At 34.0% G+C, this 23,612-nt stretch overlaps 2 protein-coding genes across 2 annotated transcripts in view; one reads left to right on the forward strand and one right to left on the reverse strand.

The window, feature by feature from the left end:
- Window positions 1–10,274, forward strand: part of LOC111049764 (calmodulin) — a 55,446-nt gene extending 45,172 nt beyond the window's left edge. The window contains exon 4 of the mRNA XM_022335925.2: window positions 9,253–10,274. Within this exon, the coding sequence (XP_022191617.1) occupies window positions 9,253–9,281 (29 nt within the window). The 3' untranslated portion in view covers window positions 9,282–10,274. The remainder of the gene's footprint in view (window positions 1–9,252) is intronic.
- A 9,337-nt stretch (window positions 10,275–19,611) lies between these two features.
- LOC111049754 (GTPase-activating protein and VPS9 domain-containing protein 1) overlaps window positions 19,612–23,612 on the reverse strand; it is a 96,782-nt gene continuing 92,781 nt past the window's right edge. The window contains exons 26-27 of the mRNA XM_039433413.1: window positions 21,645–21,851; window positions 19,612–20,478 (exon numbers count right to left, since the gene is read on the reverse strand). Of these exons, the coding sequence (XP_039289347.1) occupies window positions 20,332–20,478; window positions 21,645–21,851 (354 nt within the window). The 3' untranslated portion in view covers window positions 19,612–20,331. The remainder of the gene's footprint in view (window positions 20,479–21,644; window positions 21,852–23,612) is intronic.

Raw genomic sequence — 23,612 nt, forward strand, 5'->3', positions numbered from 1 at the left:
TACAATTCAAAGTACACTTCTCTATTTAAAGCAGACTAATTATTTAAAATATTATTATTTAAAAATGTAGGTGCTTCCATCACGTCATACTTTCCTTTCATTTCATCATTGTTCATCATTATCATAATTATTATTTTAGAGATTCTAAATCAACAAACGAGACGTTGATAGATTAGTTCATTTTTTTACTAAAAAAGTTACAGTAAGTGTGCATGTATCGCGCGTGCGTGAGTGGTTGAAGTAAAAGTTTTGTTTTTTGTTGGAAGAAGAAAATGTTTTGGGTGTAATTTTGGCGTTGGCTCATTGGCGCTTAGTTGAAGTAGTCTATTTCTCTTGTCCTATTACAGATTTCCATACTCTTGCGCAAATAATTTTCTCGCGGTCTTGATTGTCCGGTATGTTTTCTATGCTGGTTGCTTCTTTTTTTCTCTATCTCTCTCCTACTCTCTTTTTCTAATTATTTATTTGAGACTGAATGCTCGTTGGTTCGTTCGTTATTGATTAAAATATTATGAACCGTTCAATAGATTTGTTGTTGTTTATCTCTCTCACACACACATTATTATGTTGGTTTAATTTTGAATCATTATTTTTGTATCGTTGTCACACGTATCGACGTTTCTCGTTTAGTTGTTTCCTTTTGGAGCATGCTTCCCTGATTTTCTGTTTAGTTATTACAGGGGGTCAGTTATAAAACGTTTGGATAGGCAAAATTATGCTTTTAATGCATAACTTGTTGAACATCGCACTGTTGGTTGGTATTAACATAGATAAACAATAGTATAAGTAGATATCCCATGGTATAGGACGTTTATGTCGCAACTTTTACTGTTAACTCAAGCCGATTGTCCACCTAGTTCTTCCCCGTGAAGCTGTGTGACGCTGGTAGTCTTATATTGTGCCGTTTATACACTCACCCCAACAAAACAGTGATAATAGACAGTAGTCGACAGTAATCGGCTTGAGTAAACAGTAAATTTGCGACATAAACGCCCTATACCATGGGATATCTACTTACGCTATTGTTTCTCTATGGTATTAATCAGGTCTTTAATGTATCGTTATGGCTTGATCAAACTCAACAGAGAATTTTCCTATTTTTTATGCTGTAGATAAAATGCTAATGTTGTTGTGGATAATATTTTATAATTAGAGATGGGGTTTGCTTTATTATTAAACATAAATGAATACAATACTTTTGAAGTAATTTCAGGTTTAAGATAGGGTAGGCAATAATGGATAAGATGCTGCATTATTGTCTGAATTAGATAGCTGTTTTGGGGGGAGTTCTTTTCAAATTATTTTCTACAAAAATTGTGATTTTTTTTTATTTATTTTGTGTTGACGTGTTGAGAGATTGAACTGCTAATTGTGCAAATAATGAGCAAAGCAAGAAACCCTGCACTGTAAGGCTAGGCACACACCAGTTAGTCAATACAAGACAAGACATGATCAGACATAATACTTGACATAGTTGCTTATGAAGACATGTCTAATTGCAATGACTAATCAGTGTGTGTTGCGTCATAAGCAACTATGTGAAGTATTATGTCTGATCATGTCTTGTCTTGACTAACTGTTGTGTGCCTAGCCTAAAGCTGCGTTTACAACAAAGTTATTATCAATATGTTTATTTTTCCCTCCTTATAGATTCTATTAGATTAAACGCAGCTTGACAAACACATATTATGCACATCATGTGTATGTTCAATCTAATAGAATTTATAAATAGGGAAAAATAAATATTTTGTTGATAACTTTAGTGTAAACGCAGTTTAAGGGTGGTTGTGTTGCACAGCTTTTGTGAGTCAAAAACAGCTGATTACATAATATTAGTACAGATTTCAGGGAGAGAAATAGTAGTTTATGGACGACTTGATTTGAAGGTAGGCCATTTTAGGGGTTTATATCACTAATTTACCAATTACTTGTCTCAATATTGATTAAAACTATACGCTCACTATACATGGTGCCATAATAGTGTCTATATTATGGTAAAAAAGTATAATTTTGTACCGATTTGCTGTAAATTGGGTAAATTATTCAAAAGTGCCTTTGAAAGTATTCGTTGTAGAATCGTATTTATAGAGAATCGATTAACCCAGCAGTTGGCTTAATATCTAACTGAACCAAGTTTTACTCTTGTAGTAAAGGTGACTGTTTAAGGCTAGCTTTCGTAAGTGACAATAATGAGCTTCAAAATAACATCCAGGTGTAATCCACCTAAAAAAACTTGAAACCAACTTTCTGAAGTTCTCATCACCCACGCACAAGCCCAGTGCTAATGTGGGCTTCATCCTCGGTCAAAAGCATTGTATTCTGAATTCATACTGACTGAAAAAACACCATCATGTTTGAAAGAAATGCCAAACTACATCGTTTCTTTAGTTATGTTTTTAAACCACTTATAATAATAAGATGGATATTCCCTCTTATGGCCGACCTTCAAATGTTTTCCTTTTTCGCCAGCTATTTCTCTAACTGTAATCTGTGGTGTGAACTGTATTGAATGTGCAGAGAACTGCTTTTGTGCATTACTACAACCTGTACTGAATGTTGATGTTGCATATTTGATCGGTGTAGAAAAAGCAAGCATTTTTGAGCAAAGTGTCGCATCACTGTTATATGTGTTAGTTTAGTGTTTATTTTAATTTCTTAGAAGTTTGTTTGGTGTTGATAGAACAAAACCTTTTGTGGTTGTATTGCATAAGACTACTTATGGTTTTAGACGTGTTTCTGCACTAGGTAATCTGTTCAAAGCATATTTGGTCAAGTTTTGTCTACTGTGTCCTGCTCTGTCACTCTGTGGTTTTTATATTTAATGATTCTACTTGAGTCACCCAGCAAATTTGATCAAGTTTTGTCTACTGAGTCCTGATCTACCACTCTTTGGTTTTTATATTTAATGATTCTACTTTATTCACCAAGTAAATTTGATGATTTTTTGTCTACAGTGTCCTGATCTACCACTCAATGGTTTTTATATTTAATGATTCTACTTTATTCACCAAGTAAATTTGATGAAGTTTTGTCTAAAGTGTCCTGCTCTGTCACTCTGTAGTTTTTATATTTAATGATTCTACTTTGTTCACCCAGCAAATTTGATCAAGTTTTGTCTACTGTGACCTGCTCTATCACTCTATGGTTTTCATATTGTAAGGATATTCTACATGGTTCACTCGTTTTTCTATAAAAGTAGAAGGTTTCAGTTTTGTTTTTGTCTTTACATGATCTATATTTTGTATCAGAACTCATTTTGTTCAATCTTTCTTAATCCAAGTATTTACATGTTTTATTGGGCAAGGTATTTCTGATTAATTAATTGTAATATCGAGTGACCTGGCTGGCTCAGGTCTGGTGTCAGAGTTTTCAGGTTGCACCTGATAAATATCTGAATTTCTTTATTAGATTCTTTATTTGTTATTGATTGCTACAACAAGTACATCATCAAAATGATAGAGAGAGAAAAAATAAGGTAATCTTGTTGCTATTCCTCTCCCAAATTTAGATAAGGTTACACATAGTGTCCGAAGTAGGTTAAGTCTTTTCAGAAGCAAAATTTCAGAAAATTCAGTCTTTAATTATTTTCACAAAGTAATACACATATCAATTTATCATGTAAATAAAAGGAATTTTTTAGCTATCTCAATCGAAGCAATCATTAAAATGTAATAATATATTAAATTAATTGAGCAGAAACGAGTGGAATTGGCAATTTCTTGTTGAAATAATATCATTCTACTAAAATTGATTACATTCGGTAATGGAAAGCCTGAATTGAATAAATAATTAATTACATGATGTAGGAAATTGAAAGTGCTGGTTGTCAGTTCATTTGAATAAGTGATGAATTTAATTATTATTTGGAAATGATTTAATTTCCTGTTTGTGATTTTGATCAAAAGTGAGTAAATTGGAATCGTGTTGTGTCAATTAGAAAGGGAAGGGTATTGTTTTATACTGCTATTTATTTATTGTTCAGTAATTTCAGAGTTTTGTCAAAGTGTAGTTAATTCTTTATTCATTTATACAATGAGTACATTATCGAAATGATAGAGAGAGGAAAAATAAGGTAACCCTGTGCTATTCCTATCCCAAATTTAGATAAGTTAACAAATAGTCCTAAATAGGTTAGATCTTGTAGTTCTTCAATTAACAAAATTTTCAGTCCTCAAATGAATTGTTGAATTAGATGCTTGACTTGTAATCAGTGGATTTAGGCCTACAGTGAGGTCCACGTTATAATGGCATTAAGCATTGGTGTTGCTATCCTTGTCCATCATTCGACAAAGCAGATAGCGCTATCCTTTTATAGCTCCGCGACCTTGCCAGATTGTATTTAAACAACTTAGAAGTACAATCAACCAAATATTTAATCTAAACTATGAAAATAATTTAATAAATCATTTCTTGACGAATAAAATATGATTGATTATTTTCAACAAGAATGAACAGTCAATATTACATGAGATATACCAGTATCAGCTATCTTCTATAGAAGGCAGTGGCAAGATTGATTGATTGATTGATTGAGTACTTTATTTATGTAGATTACAATATATACTGGCTTATACACTTATATACAATAGCTTACAATATAGATGAATTATTATTATGATTATTATAGATGAATTTACATAATATAGACTAAGAAAATAATTATTGAACTGTATATGATATGAAAAAGCAGTTTGTAATATAATAACTATAGATAATAATTATATTGTTATGCATCTACATAAATTGGCGGAGCTTTGGACATATCAATGTCCAAGACAGAGAATCAGCAAGGCTGTTCTCCAATCTTCACTGCCATTATAACGTGGACCTCACTATAGCTGTTGAGTTAATAGTATTATTGTGGGATATGATTGATTACAGAATTCATAATGAAGATAGATCGATCAAGAGAAGAAATGGAGAATTTGCTTTTAAATCCGGTTGAAATTGTTAAAGGAAAAAAGCTACGAAAGAAGAAGCATACTAAAGCGAAGCGTTGAAATAATTGTTCTTGAAGATTTCTTAGCTGTTTTATGTAAAGTTGGGTTTTCTTTCTTCTTTTCCAATTTAAATCTGTATTCTCTACCGTTATTGATTAAAAATCATTTTTTCAACAAGAATGTTTGAATTAGATTGAAAAAAGTATATATAGCACATTACAGAAAACACTTAATAGTTTTATAATATTAATTAAAACAGGAAACACACCACATAGATAGATTAAAAACATAGATTTATTATATATCTATGTAGTATGTTTCCTTTTTTATCGATGTTATATATATATTCAATGATTAAATAATACATTTTCATAATTTGTTAATTTATTTATATTTCTATATTGTTTAAAATTGGAGCTAGAAAGGGACAGCGCTATCTGCTTTGTAGAATGATAGACAAGGATAGCAAACCCTATGTTGATCAAATACTGCCATTATAACGTGGACCTCACTATAGTAAAGATAATTTATTGTCTATAAGAGGAATATGGATGATTATTGTGAGGTCCACGTTATAATGGGAGTGGAGAAAGATAGGAGAAAAACGTTGCCAATGCTCTGTCTTGTCAATGCCTTCTATAGACATTAGCTGATACAGATTTATTGATGTAATAACGGTTTATTCTCGTTTAAAATAATCAATTATACTCAATTAAGCAAGGAATTATGTTTTTCAACTATTCATAATGAATTTTTATAATTAAGATGACATATTCTGTTAATTATTAATTCTAAATTGTTAAGAGACGATCTGGAAACAGATTGAAGCGAGAAAGAGGTTTGTTGAATGATAGACAAGGATAGCAATACCATTGCTAATCAAACACTGCCATTATAACGTGGACCTCACATTCGTTTACGATTTCTCTCGATTGTGAAGATTTCAGCTACTGCGTTATTTGAATTTGAGTACTATTGTTAATGTAGGTGTAGAATCAGAAGAAGTTGGTTAAGACTTGAAGGTCGTAACAAGACTTGAAAGCTATTATGATTTGTGCAATCTATTTTTGAAAATGATGGATACTAAAGTTTAGTTTTGAGTTGGTACTCTACCACGTGAAATTGGTAGTTTATGGCTTATGGTTTGTTTAGCATTTCTGCTGCTATTTTCGACTTTTATTGTAAGGCTCGGTCTGATTGGTTAGTCTAGGTTCCACTGTTAAAATTATAGTTTTGTTTTGGAAATGAGCTTGCTATTTAATTCTTTTCTAGAGAATCTACCAATTGTTATTGTTTCTTTAGGTATATCATGAAATGAATTAATGGAATAAATAGAATTTTATTGTCTTTCAAAGTTACAGTTATTGACAGAATCATTAATATCATAGCCACCTCTAATACATATTAGAGGGGGCTATGATATTATTGATAGTGTAGCTCTTGAAATTTATTTTCAATTTTCTCAAGTGTATGTTCAATTTTCTCAAATAGGTTGAAATAAATTTGCTTCTGCTGGGGTTTTTAAGGTAGCACTTGAAGTGTAGGCATTCTCTGATAATCATTCTGGAAGGTTTATTTGTTAATATGTTTTTTTTGTTTGTTGAGGGTAATGCCCACATGAGCCCCAGGCTTGTGCGTGGATAAGAAGGATGATGGTTATGATAAGAGATGATGTTTCAAATTTATTTAATTTTTAATTGATGTTTAGGTTGACAGAACTACAATTTTTGGATCAAAATGAAGAATTTTTCTCCCCCAACTATATGTTTCTATGCCATAATTTTTTAACCTCCCTTGAAGTCTGTATTTTTATTCGATAATTTTACTGTTTTTTGTCCATTTTTTCTTGAAAATAGAGTATTGATGTATTTTCTCGACTAGCTAATATACTTTACAATAATTTCTGAAACTTTTTAAATGTATTGTCATTTTTCTAAATGATATTCTATCTCATTTTTCCCCAATTGAAAACACAGTAATATTTTTAAATAATATTGTATTACCTTATTGTACTTCTCAATTTTATATACTATTTTTCCTGTATAATTCTCTCCAATATTTGTCAATTTTATGGTCTAATCAAATACTCTATGTATTACATAACGTCATTTTAAATGTCTTAAACTGTTATAAGTCAAGTATTTTTTATATAAATGTCTTCCCCATCTTTGCATGTTGGTATCCCTACCTTTTTGCATGTATGAGACTGCCAACATTACAAAGTACCCGAATTTTTTATTTTTTGAAAAAAAAATGGCCACATTTGATACTAAATGGGTTATAATAAATGTGGTACTGCTGATATTTTGATGTTTTTTGGATATAATTTTAAGCGATAGGTGTTTGAATTTCAGGCTGAAAATAATATATTTTTTTAGATACTTTTCAGTACTATTGGACTGTCCGTCTCTTTATGTAGAAATTTCATAAATAGAGAGTGTAAAGGTTGAATTTGAAAAATGATTTAAGAAGGAAATGGTCTAATTATTGACTTTTTAAACCAGCCTCAACCACTACCTCCAGTCAACCACAAAGCCATAGTGCATTCGTGTGACGTCAGCACAGGTAGGGCTCCTACACCAATAAAAACTCGTTGATTACAGCAGATCTATATGATCTAGGGCCGGTTTCCGAGCTCGGGATTTAGCTAAGTCCTAGACTTTTAAACAGCTGGAGTCAGAAAATTGGCTTTCCAAAACTGGGCGTAGTCACAGCTTTTTATTTTCTCTTTTATTTTATTTCGTGTTCAATTTTCTAGTTTTTCGAAATTTAATTCAAACGTAACTATGACAATGACTGCGACTACGCCCCGTTTTGGAAAGCCAATTTTCTGACTCAAGCTGTTTAAAGTCTAGGACTTGGCTAAATCCCGAGCTCGGAAACCGGCCCTAGATCATATAGATCAGCTGTAATCAACGAGTTTTTATTGGTGTAGGAGCCCTACCTGTGCTGACGTCACACGAATGCACTATGGCTTTGTTTACGGCAACCACCCTTTCAAAGCTTGTGCTATCCATGCATGTAGTCCGAAAGCAAGTGAAATAGATAACAATGTCTAATAATGTTTGTGTTTATTTGAAACACATTACAAGCAACCAGTACTGCATGATGAAAAGTGTTTTGTTGCATAATCTAGTGGAACGTTTCAATGTTCAGAATGAAAATATGCAAAACGTTGTTTGATGTAGATAAAATCTGATGGATAGATTATTTATCTAGAAACTGATGTGAAGGATACAATTGACTAAACAGATTATCTGTATCATAGTGACAATAATAAGCAAACTTTAAAATTCAAACAATTACCTTTTCAAACTCTAAACAATAAATATTTTAAATGATCTAGTTTTAAACAGTTCAATTTATGGAAGTATACTTATCCAACCTAGTATATTGTTCATAATAATTTCGAACTCTTTCTCAGGTTCAGACTGTAGTATTTTCAATGAGAGACGTATACTGTCAAAACCACCTCTAATACAAGGCCCCGGCCTACGATATTGCAACGTCGCAGTGTAGGCCTAGAAACTAATACATGATTGGTGAAGAAGATTTTGAAAAATACCAGCTGATCTTTTTCACCAATCATGCATTAGATTCTAGGCCTAGGCGGCGACGTTGCAATATCGTAGGCCGGGGCCGTGTATTAGAGGTGGCTATGATACTGTAGGCTATATCATAATCTTTTCAGTCCACTGAGAGAAACGTATGTAGTTTATTTTGATTTAAAATTGAAATATTTTCTGTTGAAGGGTATTATTATTTAGTGGTACTGATGAATTAAACTCTTGAGGCTTTTTTTCTTAATTTGAATTACTTGCAAGAAGGTGGTTTATTGTATATATTTTCCTTTGTAGGATTCAGATTGTGTTGCTCATTTTAGGGGATTTTCTTTTTTTTATTCTGTCTTATTTTTTAATTTAGAATTATTGGGAGAAGGGCAACTAACATTGCAAGGGCTATTACACCTCTTGGAGTTGCATTACTTTTTGATGGAGGATGCATTCCTTTACATTCAGTTCCAATCTATTCTGTTTATTTTATGTCGTTTGTATTTATTTTGGGGGGGGGGGGGTTGTAATTTAACAAATGTTTAAGCTGAATTTTATGGCTGTTGCACAAAAGCCGGTTGAATTTTAATCGTAGTTAATTTCACGAGAAAACTTCTGTTTGTTTTTGAAAGCCTCCCAGAGTCTCTTATCAGAGTATAGGATTTGTCAAAACTGAGCTATTTAGTTGGAAATTTGGAGGCTTTATGTTGTTGCACTATGTTTTTGTGTAGTTGAATTAATTTGAGTTTTGTTTGTTGCAGAATTCGTTACAATGATGACATCCAAGTGAGCGAACGGCAAATTTAGCGGCAGTGCAGGTGCGTTGGGGAGTGGCGACGAAGCGGGAGAAAGAGAAGAAGAATGATGGGAAGAAGTAAGAAGAAAGAGCGCTGCATTTGTCGTCAATCTCTCACCGAACAGCAAGCAAACATCTCTCTCACAGCATTCATCTCTATTGGCAGACGTCTGCCAGTAGCACAGACACTCAAAGTGATGCTTTAATGTTATATCAGTGGTCAAGTGATGCAATTAATAATAATAATAAAATATCTGTGTAAATTTTTGTAAAAAAACATTAATAATTTAGAAATAATGTTACATATGTGGTATTATTATTATTATTGTTTACAAATGTACTTGTAGGTGCGTGCAGACTTGTGCGTGCCACGAACATGCGTCTATTTCAACAGCTGATGCTGTGCTTATTATATCTGTGTATCTTGACAGTTTCTGTACAGATACAGATATAATAAATCATATATCTGAATCTCAACAGTTTTTGTACGAATTCAGATGTAGCAATCATATTATATGTGTATCTTTAAGTTTCTGTTCACTCAGATGTAGTAAGCATAGTATCAGCTGTGGAATACGCGTGTTCGTGGCGCATAAGTCTGTACGCACCTTGTAATACTTGCTACTTTACTGCAACTATCGACATCCTACTTCACTTACGAACTGTGTTCGGTTTATGTGTTGGTAAAAATTTGAAACGATTTCGGTTAAAATTGTAAAACGGTGGGTGTCTAGAAAATAACGGCTTGCAGGCCTTTGTTTGTTTTAGATTATTTTTTGTTGATAATAACTGAAAACAGTTGTGTAATGATTGTTGTTCTTGGTCCGATTATTCCCTTGTGGCTAGCAACTCGCGTTAGGGCCCCAAAACACATTCCTTCAATTTGCAAACGATAAATTAATCTGATAAATAATTATTACCCAATCAATTGGTGTATTATTTAAAATGAATAAAAGACAATTAAACGTGTTTCTTCTTTAAGGTTAATGTGTTGCTTGTTATTGCGTGTTTGTGTGTGTATCCAACTCCACCGGTTTCACAAATGTCTATTAACTTCTAATCCAGATTAAATGCCACGAGAACCAATCAGAGAAACCCACTTCTCAGGAAAACCTTGTCTGATTGGTTCTTGTAGAATTTAATCACGGTTAAATGCCACGAGAACCAAACAGAGAAACCCACTTCTCAAAGGTTTTTGTGCAACCGGATGTATCTTAATAGTTTATTGCTGGAATTGGAAAGGTTGAGAAAACTCTATTGAACTGTATTTTCTGGCGTCAAACAGTCGAAAGTGATCGCTCTTATTACCACTTGATGAATACTTGAACGAGAATTTATTCGTAAAACGATCAACGATTAATCGTATTTGAAAACGATATTAAGTTCAAACTTAATCAAGTAAGTACCTCAGCAAGTCAACTTGAACTTAATCCGTGTCGTTGTGACTTCGCTTGAACTTTACTTACTTGACTTAGTTCGAAATTGAAATCGCTTTGAATATCGGTCATAGATTTACTTGGAACTCTGCATTCCTTGTAAATAATTTACAGTTTAAAGTGAACATAAATAGATAACTAACTGGGCCCTGTTGCATGAGAAAATATTAATACTTTAGTAATTTCCTAATCTGATAAGCAGCTGACTACAATATTATTAGTATTTTCTCATGCAATAGGCCCCTGGAGGTTGCAGTGGATCCACTATACTAGACTACAGCTACTAAAATATGTTTACATAGTAAAGCCTCACACACACATCTATTTTTGGACGTACGATATTTGGCCGTCCTTATAGGTGCGTACTGATATACGCGCCGCGAACATGAGCAATTTACTTTTAATCAGCTGATTATATCTGTATTTTTACAGAAACGGTAAGATACAGATATAAAAAGCTTGTCATCAGCTGATTAAAAGTGAATTGCTCATGTTCGCGGCGCTTATATCTGTACGCACCTTATGAATTCTATCAGATTAAACGGAACTTGACAAACATCATCTGTTTAATCTAATAAAATTTATAAGGACGGCTGAAAATCGTACGTCCAAAAATCGATGCGTATGTAACTAGACTTACTGTATACTAGACCAGCGTTGAGGTGAACAGACGAACGTATGCTGACAGACGGGAGAAAAAATCCTTCACAGGTTATCCAATATCACAACGCACGCACACTGACGTCTTTCCATGCAGACTTTTAATTTTTCTTCCATCTGTCGTTTACTATGTGTATTCACCCTTAATGCTAATATTGTTCAATTGGCAAAGAATAGACCCATAAAGGAAAGATAGCATGAGAAGATAATTCCATGGTATAGGACGTTTAATGTTCCAAATTTCTCTGTTACATATTATGCCGTTCTTACCGGCCAGACAGTAATCGGCTTTTGAGTTGACAGAAATCGGCTTAAAATTTGGAACATGAACGACCTATATATACCATGGGATATCTGATTATGCTATATTTCATCTATGGATGAGGCTATAATAGAATGTAGGCAACGATGTTCTATTTCTCCACTGCCATTATAACGTGGACCTCACTATGTCGTTACCTCTTCATGTATTCTGACTCCCTGGTACAAAATTATAACCGACTAAAATTCTACCAGGGGAGCAGAAGCTTGAAAGAGGTAGTGAACAGTATTGCGGGTTACCTATCCTTTTGTTGCAAGGTGCTAACAAAAACACGTGTTACCACTTTGATTGTAAAAATTTGTTGATTTTCAAATTGCCATACCTCATGAACGGTAGGGAATTTGCAAATCGGATTCCAGATTCGTGTTCCTCGCATCAAAGAGCATAAGATCACAAAGTTTGAGCAATTTTTATTTTTCACAAAATAATGAGAAATAATCCATAGACTATAACCATCGTGCAAACATTGAAAAGAAGAAGTATCTCGGATTTGACTGAAATTTGCACCATAGATGAAACTACCTGAGAAATGTCGGAGCCAAATTTGGCAGAGTGAGTTATGCAGCTTCAAACATAAAATTTGCAAATTCTCAAACGGCCATAAATCTAATGAACGGTAAGGAATTTCGCCAATGTGATGACATTATATTGTTTCTCTCGTCAAATATATTATCATTGATTGATTGATTATATGCCTTTATTAGGGCGGAATTAGGACTCCTGGTCCTCTCTGCCACACAACAATTTTAGAGCAAATTTGAGCAATTTTTGGATTCATGAAAAATGAATTCGTTACCTGTTGCATTTTTCTGCTGTGCTGTTCTAATTCTCATCCAATACAAATGAGCTCAGTAGTCACAAAAATCCTGAGAAATTTGAATTTCCCGCTCAAATCAGTCAGTCAGTCGGTACTTATACCCCTGGTATATTAGTTGGTTTTAATTTTGTACCAGGGAGTCAGAACACTTGAAGAGGTAGCAGATTTTATTCAACGCCTTCCAATGCACGCATAGGCAACCCGCAACACTGATATAGTTTGTGTACCTCTTCTATGTTTCTGATGCCCTGGTAGAAATCTGGTCATTTCTCAAAGTTAGTAGACAGAAGAGTGGGGGAACTGCAGTCGTGACGTAGGCTGTAGTACAGAGTAGGCAGAATATCGCATTCTTGAGAATCATACGGTGACGTATAGTCAAATTATATAACACAAACATTTTCTGACATGCAAGATTTCTGTTTCTGCTTTACAATAATTATCAAAACATTTGAATAATACAAGTATTTTGCCATATAAAAGCAAAAACCCTACCTCCTAACCTTCCCTTTCAAATCCTCAAGGTTTCTTCATCTTCTAGGTCGTGTTTATATTTTGTAGTTTGGCTATACATCAGCTTGTGAATTTCAGGGATGAGATATTTTGATTCTCGTAGAACATGTGCTCGATACCAGCATATGTTCAGTGCATTTATATGAATGAAATTCTTCGGATTTATTGGGATCGGTTTATCGGATTATTGCAATGCATTGGTTTATCAAGATTTTTTATGGGTTAATCTGAAATTATAATAGTATAACGTTGTCTACTAACGCTTTTCCAGCTTATTATCTTTTTCGTGTCACGTTTTTAGATTCTTGAAAAACTTTCAACTTAACTTTATTCATACAAGTTGAATGAACTTGAAGTATTTAACAACATCATTAGAATCAGTGATTCAATCGCTATAAGTATGGAGAATTTTTAAGTTCTAGGTCAATCTTGAGGGGATTAAACGACGATGTATTTGAAGATACAGTATGCTCAGTGTGGTTACTCTATCACTTTTTTACTACACGTGACGTCACGCTGGCGTTTCCCCCACCACTTCGAATCTTTCACCTGTGAGTGATCAACCTTCTGTCTATTAACGTTGGTCATTTCTAATATGCAAATGAGCTACTATTTGAGCGGGAAATTCAAATTTCTCAGGATTTTTGTGACTACTGAGCTCATTTGTATTTTAGAGAAATGTAACAGGGAGTTAGAACTTAGCAAGAGGTGGCGTAAACTGATTACTTTCATTAAATACTATGTGTGTTTGTTTCAGTTGGATTATATGTGTTTATTTTCAATGTCATCAAATGCAAGACTTTGTATTTTCAAGATCTATCATCATTTGATACCAAAATCAAACAAATCCAACCATCCATTCAGAGTTTTCTTTAGGACAAAAAGTTGTCCTTAAGGACATGAAGTCCTTAATTTTTTGTTTGAGAAAAACTGAAAGCAGGTATCTCAGATTTGGCTGAAATATGCACTATTAATAGAGCTTTTAATCGTGCAAACAGTGAATTAAAGAAGTATCTCAGATTTGGCTGAAATTCGCACCATAGATGAAGCTTTAATTGAGAAATTTCAGAGCCAAATTAGACACCCCCAGCTACTATACAGGGTGAGTTTTGCAGCTTCAAACATAAAATTTGCAAGTTTTCAAACGGCCATATCTCATGAACGGTAAGGAATTTTGCAAATCGGATTCCAGATTCGTGTTTCTCGCATCAAAGAGCATAAGATCACAAAGTTTGAGCGATTTTTATTCTTCACAAGAAATTGATAAAAACCATGGACTAACCCATCGTGAAACAAAAAGTATCTCAGATTTGGCTGAAATTTGCTCCATAGATTAAGCTTTACCTGAAATGTCGGATTCTCATTTGGCACCCCCAGCGACCAGATGGCATATTTTAGCACAGTTCAAACCATATTTTTTCCAAATTTCCACTTCAGAACATATCCAAAAACTAAAACATAGATAAGTAAAAATATGCAGCGAAAATGCCCACTAAAATCTTCGACGTTAGCCATTTTTATGCAGAACAATAAAAATTCCTTAAACTTTACTTTAGTTCAAGGACGTTTATGTACAATAGGTATTCTATGAGTAAATTACCTTTAAAATTAACCGAATTATGAAGAGGAATACACATTGAAAAATAGAATACTTCAGTTTTTAGAAAATAATATATTTTTAAACAAAAGCAGTCTAGCCGTATTCATATTTTACAGTAGCCTACATGTTCACTGTAATCCAACCAATTATTCTGAAAATATACATTCCTTACAGTAATATAATTAATATATAAATAATAAGTTGAATATCATCTGACATGTTGTTATCTATAAGAGTAATTGAATAATTAACTTTTATTTACATATTATCATCCAATGATAGATTAAACTTTTATATTATATAGATTATTAAATATAATAAGCTGCCGATCAACTAGGCTACTATATAGTGATATACACTTAAAACTGACAGTATTTATTCCTTATAAATAGCATCTATCCTTCCCATTCAATGATAATTTAAATTGATTCTCAATACACCTGCATGTAGACTTTAAAAAAATAATTCCTTTTTACAATAATAATTCTCCTATTTACAAAAATATTGTCTCACATAGACGTAAGCATATATTGTGGTTAAAATATTTATAAAAATAGTTTAAAACTCCCAAATTTGGGTCTTCTTAAATCATACTATTGCAATAAAACATATACCACACCACAATAATGTGAACATACAAATTAAAACTTACTAAAATTAATAACAAAATCATTAAAACTTGAAAACTTTCCTAGATGCAATTAAAATCAACATATATTAGTATCTACCACAGACAGACATTTACACACTCACACACACATTTTATACTGTACATAACTCTAAAATACTTTGTAACTTGACAACATTCCAACAATAATCTTCAATTTATTATCTATACAAAATTCAAAATAGGATCAATTAAAAAAATAAACTATTTACAAAAATATAGATATCTTTGAACAATATGACATAATTTCAAGGGAATTTCTTACATGGTAGAAAAATCATTAAGAAATAATATAGTAAATCAAAAGTAATGATCTCATACGAATTTAAAACAATGATAAAATATCAAATAATTTCAGTAATGCCTAAAAACATTAAGGGCCGGTTTCCGAGCTCGGGTTTTGGCTAAGTTCCAGACTTCAAACAGCTGGAGTAAGAAAATTGGCTTTCAGAAACGGGGCGCAGTCGCAGTCATTGTCATAGTCACGTTTGAATTAAATTTCGAAAAACTAGAAAATTGAACACAAGTGAAAATAGTGTAGAGTTTCAGCTATTTTGAATTATTTAGGAATGTTTAATCTCGTCAAGGAAAAACGTTTCCAATTATAGAGAAATAAGAAAATAAAGATTTATTTTGCTGTTACTATTTTGCTGCGACTATGCCCCGTTTTGGAAAGTCAATTTTCTGACTCCAGCTGTTCAAAGTCTAGAGCTTATCTAAATCCCGAGCTCGGAACCCGGCCCTAATATGATCTTGAGAAAGTTGTAATAACAGTTATAATTTGACGACAGTCAAATAAACTCAAGAATTAGCCTCAACAGAATTTAAAACATAAAATATCAACTACCATCTCCGTATTGCTTTAAAACCAATAATATAAATTTAATTGTTTATGATCTTATAAATAGAATACAGCTACACAAATGCATTATGAATTATGAACATTATGATAAAATCCAGAAGCTTGATCAAGAAAGAAATAAATTATTCAAGTAAGTGTAGAAATAACGAGTGTACTTTTTCATTGAATCTACTCATGTTTCAAAACAGCTCCTAACATTTAACATAAATTACTGGAAACATAATAAATTCTAATTTAAATCAAACTTATCTTAGTTGATGTAGAGATCTGAAAGGTTACTAATAAACTAATTACATATTATGTACGAGTTAACACAACATATTTATATCTGTCAGGCCCGGTTGCACGAAAGCCGGTTAAATTTTAACCTTGTTTAATTCCACCAGAACCAATCAGAGAAGGCGTTTTGTGAAAGACTCTGATCGGTTCTCGTGAAATTAATCACGGTTAAGATTTAACCGGATTTTGTGCAACCGGCACTGAGTGTTGTAGACTTATAACTCATGATAGTTTAGAACAATATTTGACAAATTTAAACAAAGATAAAATGCTTGAATACAGATATTTCATGTCAGTAAATAATCACTATGTAATCGTATGATGTGTTACCCTAAATAAAGATTAGAACTTATTACTGACCATTACACCTTATTAATCAACTAAAATTCAAAGTCTTAATTACATTTTTCGTTGTATCTACAACTAATTAAGCTCCAAAAAATATCTCTGATTTCCTATCACTCAATAATAAATATTTTCCGGTAATATTTCATCTAAATCTACAATAATTAATTGCAAGAGTACACAAATAAACAGGATTGATACAAATAAATGCTTCACAAAAGTTTATAGACTAATATCATTCATTATTCAACTAGAAATCTTTCCAATTTAGCAGTATCAACATTTCAAATGTTTATAAACTTATGGGAACTTCCCTTCCCCAAAAAACATCCATGTAGTATAAAATAGCATTAATTACAATATTTTTCTCCACTTATCAATACATACAAAACAAATCGAATCTTCAAAACTGATGTTTCAGAGCCTCAAAACTAAAAATTAGTAGGAATTGAAAAGACATTATTAGGTACAATATAGGAAATCTTTTCAAAAGTTTGAAATATACAACAGAAATATCAAAGAGTATCTCTCTTGATCTAGTCTATAGTGAGGTCCACGATATAATGGCAGTGGAGAAAGATAGGAGAACACCGTTGCCGATCCTCTGTCTTGTCAATGCCTTCTATGGAGGGTAACTGATGCCGGTTTATTGATGTAATATCAACTGTTCATTCCCGTTCAAAATAATCAATTAAATTTTATCAAGTAAGAAATTTTATTTTTCAATGATATCATAATGAATTTTCATAAACAAAGGTTAAATATTTGGTTAATTAATTATATTTCTGAATTTTTAAAAGACGATCTGGCAACAGAGCAAGGCGAGAAAGAGTTAGTGCTATCCACTTTGTTGAATGATAGACAAGGATAGCAATACAATTGCTCATCAAACACTGCCATTATAACGTGAACATCACTATAGACTCTAGATCAAGCCGAAAATACTCATTTTAAAAGGTACTAATCCAAGAACACAGCCTTCAGCCTGTGGGTGACAAAATAATTAAAACAATACCACTAATACAAGACTATATAAAATAAAATAAATCAAAGAATAGGCCGTCTATACACCAAAAGGTTCAACTGTACAGGTTTATTCTTTATTGACTCATACAACAAGTACATCTTAAAAATGATAGGGAGAGAAAAACAAGGTAACCTTGTACTATTCCTCTCTCAAATTTAGATATGGTTAGTTAAGGTTATTCTTCTCCTATATACCTGTAGCCCAGGGACAATAGTAGCTCAACTCCACTGGGAACACGGAATTGGAAATGCCATGTACATTGAGTTCCGGACATTTCTAATTCCGCGATCCCTTAGCAGCTTGTAGCCGCAACTAAAAATGTAACCGTGCGCTGAACACGATTAAAGGGTTTCAAGTTCAAGTATTTTTGCGTGCTAAACGTACACAAAAATCTACTAATCAGAAATAATTTAGCTGGATTAGCAATAATATCAGTGAAATATTATTCCTATTTGTTCTAATGAGACGATTGATACTCGCTTACGTGAACAGTCCAATCAGAACTCATTGATAATATATTTTTCCTACAGATACCCTGAAAAGTGACCATTTGTGCACTGATTGCAGGCTGCAAAGAATCACTTTTCCGCACTAGTGCGCAAAGTGAGTACTTTGCGTACTCCAGATTTGCAGCATGACAACGCAAAATAGTTAGTAGGTTATATGGAGCAACAGTGCAGCAAAATCAAAATGAAGTTGGTAACAGTGACTGCTGTGGCTGCTATAGTGAGCAGAGGTGCAACCAAGCACAACGCGCTAATTATTAAGTAGATATTATAATGGAGGACAACGACAGCACAGTGCCACCACAGCACACACCACACAGCTGCCCCCCGCCATTCAAACACTACTACATTATTCAGGCAATTTTACCCATAATTACCCACTTTTCATATTCAATGCTAACTGTAGGAAAAATTTAATGTGAAATACGTGCGCAAAGTTCGTTTGCTGCACTCAAGAAACCATTCCGCCCTCGCCTACGGCTCGGGCGTAAACGTTTCTTTCGATGCAGCAAACTGTCACTTTGCGCACTAGTTGCACAAATAACTATATACGGTACTGGTCACTGATATGTGGAAATCCAGCTTTAATATTCAATTCTTCTCCGATCACCTTATACCGACACATAATTCCGACTGACACAAAAAAAAGTACAATAATCTTACATGACTACGGCCCGATCGCACAAAAGCCGGTTAAATCTTAACCGTGATTAATTTCACGAGAACCAATCAGAGAAGGCCTTTTAGAAAAGACGGTTTTCCCTGATTGGTTCTCCTGGAATAAATTAATCACGGTTAAAATTTAAACAGCTTTTGTGCAAATGGGCCTTAATAATTGAAACCTGTTCAGATGTACCTTTTTGGTGAATGACAGGCCTTAAGGTCCAATTCCTAAACGACGACTGTATTAACGGCTGCAATCTATTAGGGCCAAGCAACTCGAAGCTTTTTTCCCGGCATTTTGCCTTTTTTTAGATGGAGTTCACAGACAATGCCTTAGGGTCTTATACTGAATTGAATCTGCTGTTGGTTAGTATCAAAATGATCACATAACAAACGGCACTTGGACAATCTCGGTTTAAACTGATATAAATCATTGAATGAAAAAGACTAAGAAATTTATCCATTATCCAGGTTATCTAAGAAATTTATCCAGTTTATCACAGATTGACAATGGTGTAATAACCGAAACCGGTCTTTCTAATTATCAATAAATCAGTGGTTTTTTGACAATTTCTTAGTCTTTTTCATTCAATATGAATAATTACCACAATATCAACTTCTCAACTACACAAAAAGTGATATAAATCAGCTATTTTTTGAGCCCGGAATGCAACATAATACATGTGACCATATCTTCTGGTAAAGGAAGCTTAGCCCTAATCATGTATTTTGCATAATATTTTTTAGGTTTAAATCAAAAGTAGGATAGATTTTCAACTTGCACACGGGGACAATACGGGTCAAACCATACGAAGCGTTTTCCCCGGCGTTTTCAGACGAGTCGGCAGGGCAGGAAGCTCTGCAATTGTTTGATTGGGTTGGCCCTCGGGAATCAGCTGATAATCAACCAATCGGAGAGCTACCTGTCCGCGAGAAAAACACCTCGTGTGGCTTGACCCTAACCGATAGAGCCGAGCCACACAAAGAGTTTTTTCAGGCGTTTTCAGTTGAGTCGGCAGGGCAGGAAGCTCTCCGATTATCAACTCAATCAACCAATTAAAGAGCTTCTTCTTGACCTGCCAACTCGTCTAAAAACGGTTCGTGTGGCTTGGCCCTAATAGACGACAGTCATCGCGTGGATAGAGTCGTGTACAGTTGTCGCTTAGGACCAGAGCATATCAAGAATTTTTACGGTTTTAGATTGGCTGATTGTGTTCTCGCCTGAAAAACGCCCAATGTGGTCTGGCCTCAGGTATTGTACCTTTAGATGAGAATTAAACTGAAAAAGGAAGAACAAAGATATGCTTAAAACTATTAAGAAAGACTGAAAAAGAAGTTTGGAGAGGTGGCTTAGTCACTGAGCACATAGTCCATAGTTTTGATGAACTCTATGGCTGAGCAGAATTGGACCCACCAATAGCGGTCTTCCCCCTCCAGTCTACTCTCGTAGAAGCTGTTCACATAAGCCACCGTTGATAGCAATGAGGGTGGGTTTGCCTGCAAAACACAAACCAATTACATTTTATATTGATGGAAATAAATTGGAAGTTCCATTTGTTCAAATGCTTATTAATGAATAATTGTTATTAAACGAAACTACCAATTAAATGCTGTAAATCACCCCGAAAACTAGCTGTTTACCCTGAGAGATTACCAGCGTCACATGGCTTCCCGAAAAATCTGGTGTGGTACACTCACACAACTTTCATTGCTCATATTTGAAACTACGATCAGACTTTTGTATATGTGTATATATAATTATTGTTTTCAGAGTACTTTTTCCGTTGTGTAAATTGTGAAATTCGATGATTTTTTTTTAGTCATCATTTTTTTAAAGTCGTCAAAACAGCTGTTCTACAGATGAAATATCTCGACTATGTGTTCTTTTTATGAACTGCTCTACCTACCTACCTCATGCACGAGGAGGTTACAAAGTCCATTTCTCAAGGATGGGGTGGACCCCCCATTAGTTTCCCAGAAATGGGACTCATGTCAGTTGATAAAGCTTATAAATAGCTATCCATGGTATGAATTAAAAGAAAATCGTTAAAGCCGTTTTCGAGAAAACCGTGAATAACATGGTTTTTTAGTAATTATCCGCCATTTTTCTCAAGTATATTACGGAGCTCCTGCAATTTTCTCAGAAATGGGACTCATGTCAGTTGATAGGGCTTATAAATAGCTATCCATGGTATGAATTTAAAGAAAATCGTTAGAGCCGTTTTCGAGAAAACCGTGAAAAACATGGTTTTTTAGTCATTATCCGCCATTTTGAATTCAATTTTATTGAATTTCTTATTGTCAGATCCTCATGGTATAAGGACCTTAAGTTTAAAATTTCAAGTCAATCGGTTGATTAGGAATGGAGTTATCGTGTTCACAGACATACACACACACACACACACACACACACACACACACAGACCAACACCCAAAAATCATGTTTTTGGACTCAGGGGACCTTGAAACGTATAGAAAACTTGAAATTAGGGTACCTTAATTTTGTTTGGAAAGCAATACTTTCCTTACCTATGGTAGTAGGGCAAGGAAAGTAAAAAGAACTACTAGGACTATCGGCTTGAGTTAACAGTGAAATTTCGATCATAAACTGCCTATACCATGGCATATTATCTTATTTTATCTATAATTACAGTTTTACTGACCTTGATTAGCACATAAACGAGCACAGGCACCAAATCGTCGGCAGCCGGAACAGTGCTGAGTTGATCAGCTGCAGCCAGTGACAGCAGATTCAGAATGGTGGTGCAACAACGCAGCACACACGACACTTTGTCGCCGGCCGTCTTGTGCGCCGACATAGCCACCAACTCGGCCTGGGCTGACGGCCACGGGCACTCGTAGCAGAACACCTGTCAAAGTGAGACAACGACAAAGTCAGACAATGACAAAGTGAGATAACAACAATGCGGAACACAAGACACCTTGTCACCAGCCGTTTTATGTGCCGACATGGCCTCGCAACAGAACACCTGTAATAGGGACAGTGTCAAAGTGAACCACCTACAAAGTTATAAACATATTAAACGGAGTCAAAGTGGAACACTAAGGTCAGTGGAGAAAAATAGGAGAAAAATCATTTGACTTATATAAGTGGCTGAGTGGTAATTATAATATTATAACTCTACATTACTATAGTGAGGTCCACGTTATAATGGCAGTGTTTGATTAGCAATGGTATTGCTATCCTTGTCTATCATTCAACAAAGCTGAAAGCGCTATCTCTTTCTCGCTTTGCTCTGTTGCCAGATTGTCTTTTAACAATGTATAATTAATAATTAATCAACAAAATATTTCATCCTAATTGTGAAAATTCATTATGAAATTATTGAAAAATATTTTAATCGAGAATGAACAGTTAATATTAAGGTGCGTACAGATTTATGCGCCGCGAACATGATCAATTCACTTTTAATCAGCTGACTATATCTGTATTTTTACAGAAACGGTAAGATACAGATATAAAAAGCTTGACATCAGCTGATTGAAAGTGAATTGCTCATGTTCGCGGCGCATAAATCTGTACGCACCTTAATATTAACTGTTCATTCTCGATTAAAATAATCAATTATATTTTTCAATAATTTTATAATGAATTTTCACAATTAGGATGAAATATTTTGTTGATTAATTATTAATTATACATTGTTAAAAGACGATCTGGCAACAGAGCAAAGCGAGAAAGAGATAGCGCTATCCGCTTTGTTGAATGATAGACAAGGATAGCAATACCATTGCTAATCAAACACTGCCATTATAACGTGGACCTCACTATAGTAATGTAGAGTTATATATATATATAAAAGCGAAATGACACTCACTCACTGACTGACTGACTGACTCACTCACTCACTCGCATAACTAAAAATCTACCGGACCAAAAACGTTCAAATTTGGTAGGTATGTTCAGTTGGCCCTTTAGAGGCGCACTAAGAAATCTTTTGGCAATATTTTAACTCTAAGGGTTGTTTTTAAGGGTTTAAAGTTCGTCCTTTAGCATGTATATTCTTCTTCTCCCAATCTCTTTATTATAATTGAAATTTCCATATCACATGTTACTATAGAACTATAATCTAGATAGAGTACCTCTTCGAAACAGTTGTTAACTGGCAACTAAATTAATAGTTTTGTCAGGTTGGCATTAAGTTGAGTTGACTTTGTTAGGTTGGCACCAAGTTGAAGATTTAAATGCATTTTTCGCGAAAAAATTGATTGGGCACTGCTACTTCAATCCTGGAAATATTATATTACTAGCCGTCAGGCTCGCTTCGCTCGCCATATCCGTTTAGCCAGACGTTTACTCTGAACCCCCGACTGGATTGTCCTAACATATGATAAAAATGCTCAAATGAAAAATGCAGGCGAGCGAAGCGAGCCTGCTGATATCATTCTTGGACAATCCAGTTGGGGGTCCAGGGGGCGGAGCCCCCTGGCTAGACGGATATGGCGAGCGAAGCGAGCCTGACGGCTAGTAATATTATAATTACCACTCAGCCACTTATATAAGTCAAATGAGTAAAATATTTATTCGACCTTTATTTGCCAATATCTGATATTTATTTAACCTTTATTTACCAATATCCTCCTGTTTATCAAGTTTGATACTAATTACT

The sequence above is a fragment of the Nilaparvata lugens genome, chromosome 7, assembly GCF_014356525.2.
Source record: "Nilaparvata lugens isolate BPH chromosome 7, ASM1435652v1, whole genome shotgun sequence".
NCBI classification, from domain to species: domain Eukaryota; kingdom Metazoa; phylum Arthropoda; class Insecta; order Hemiptera; family Delphacidae; genus Nilaparvata; species Nilaparvata lugens.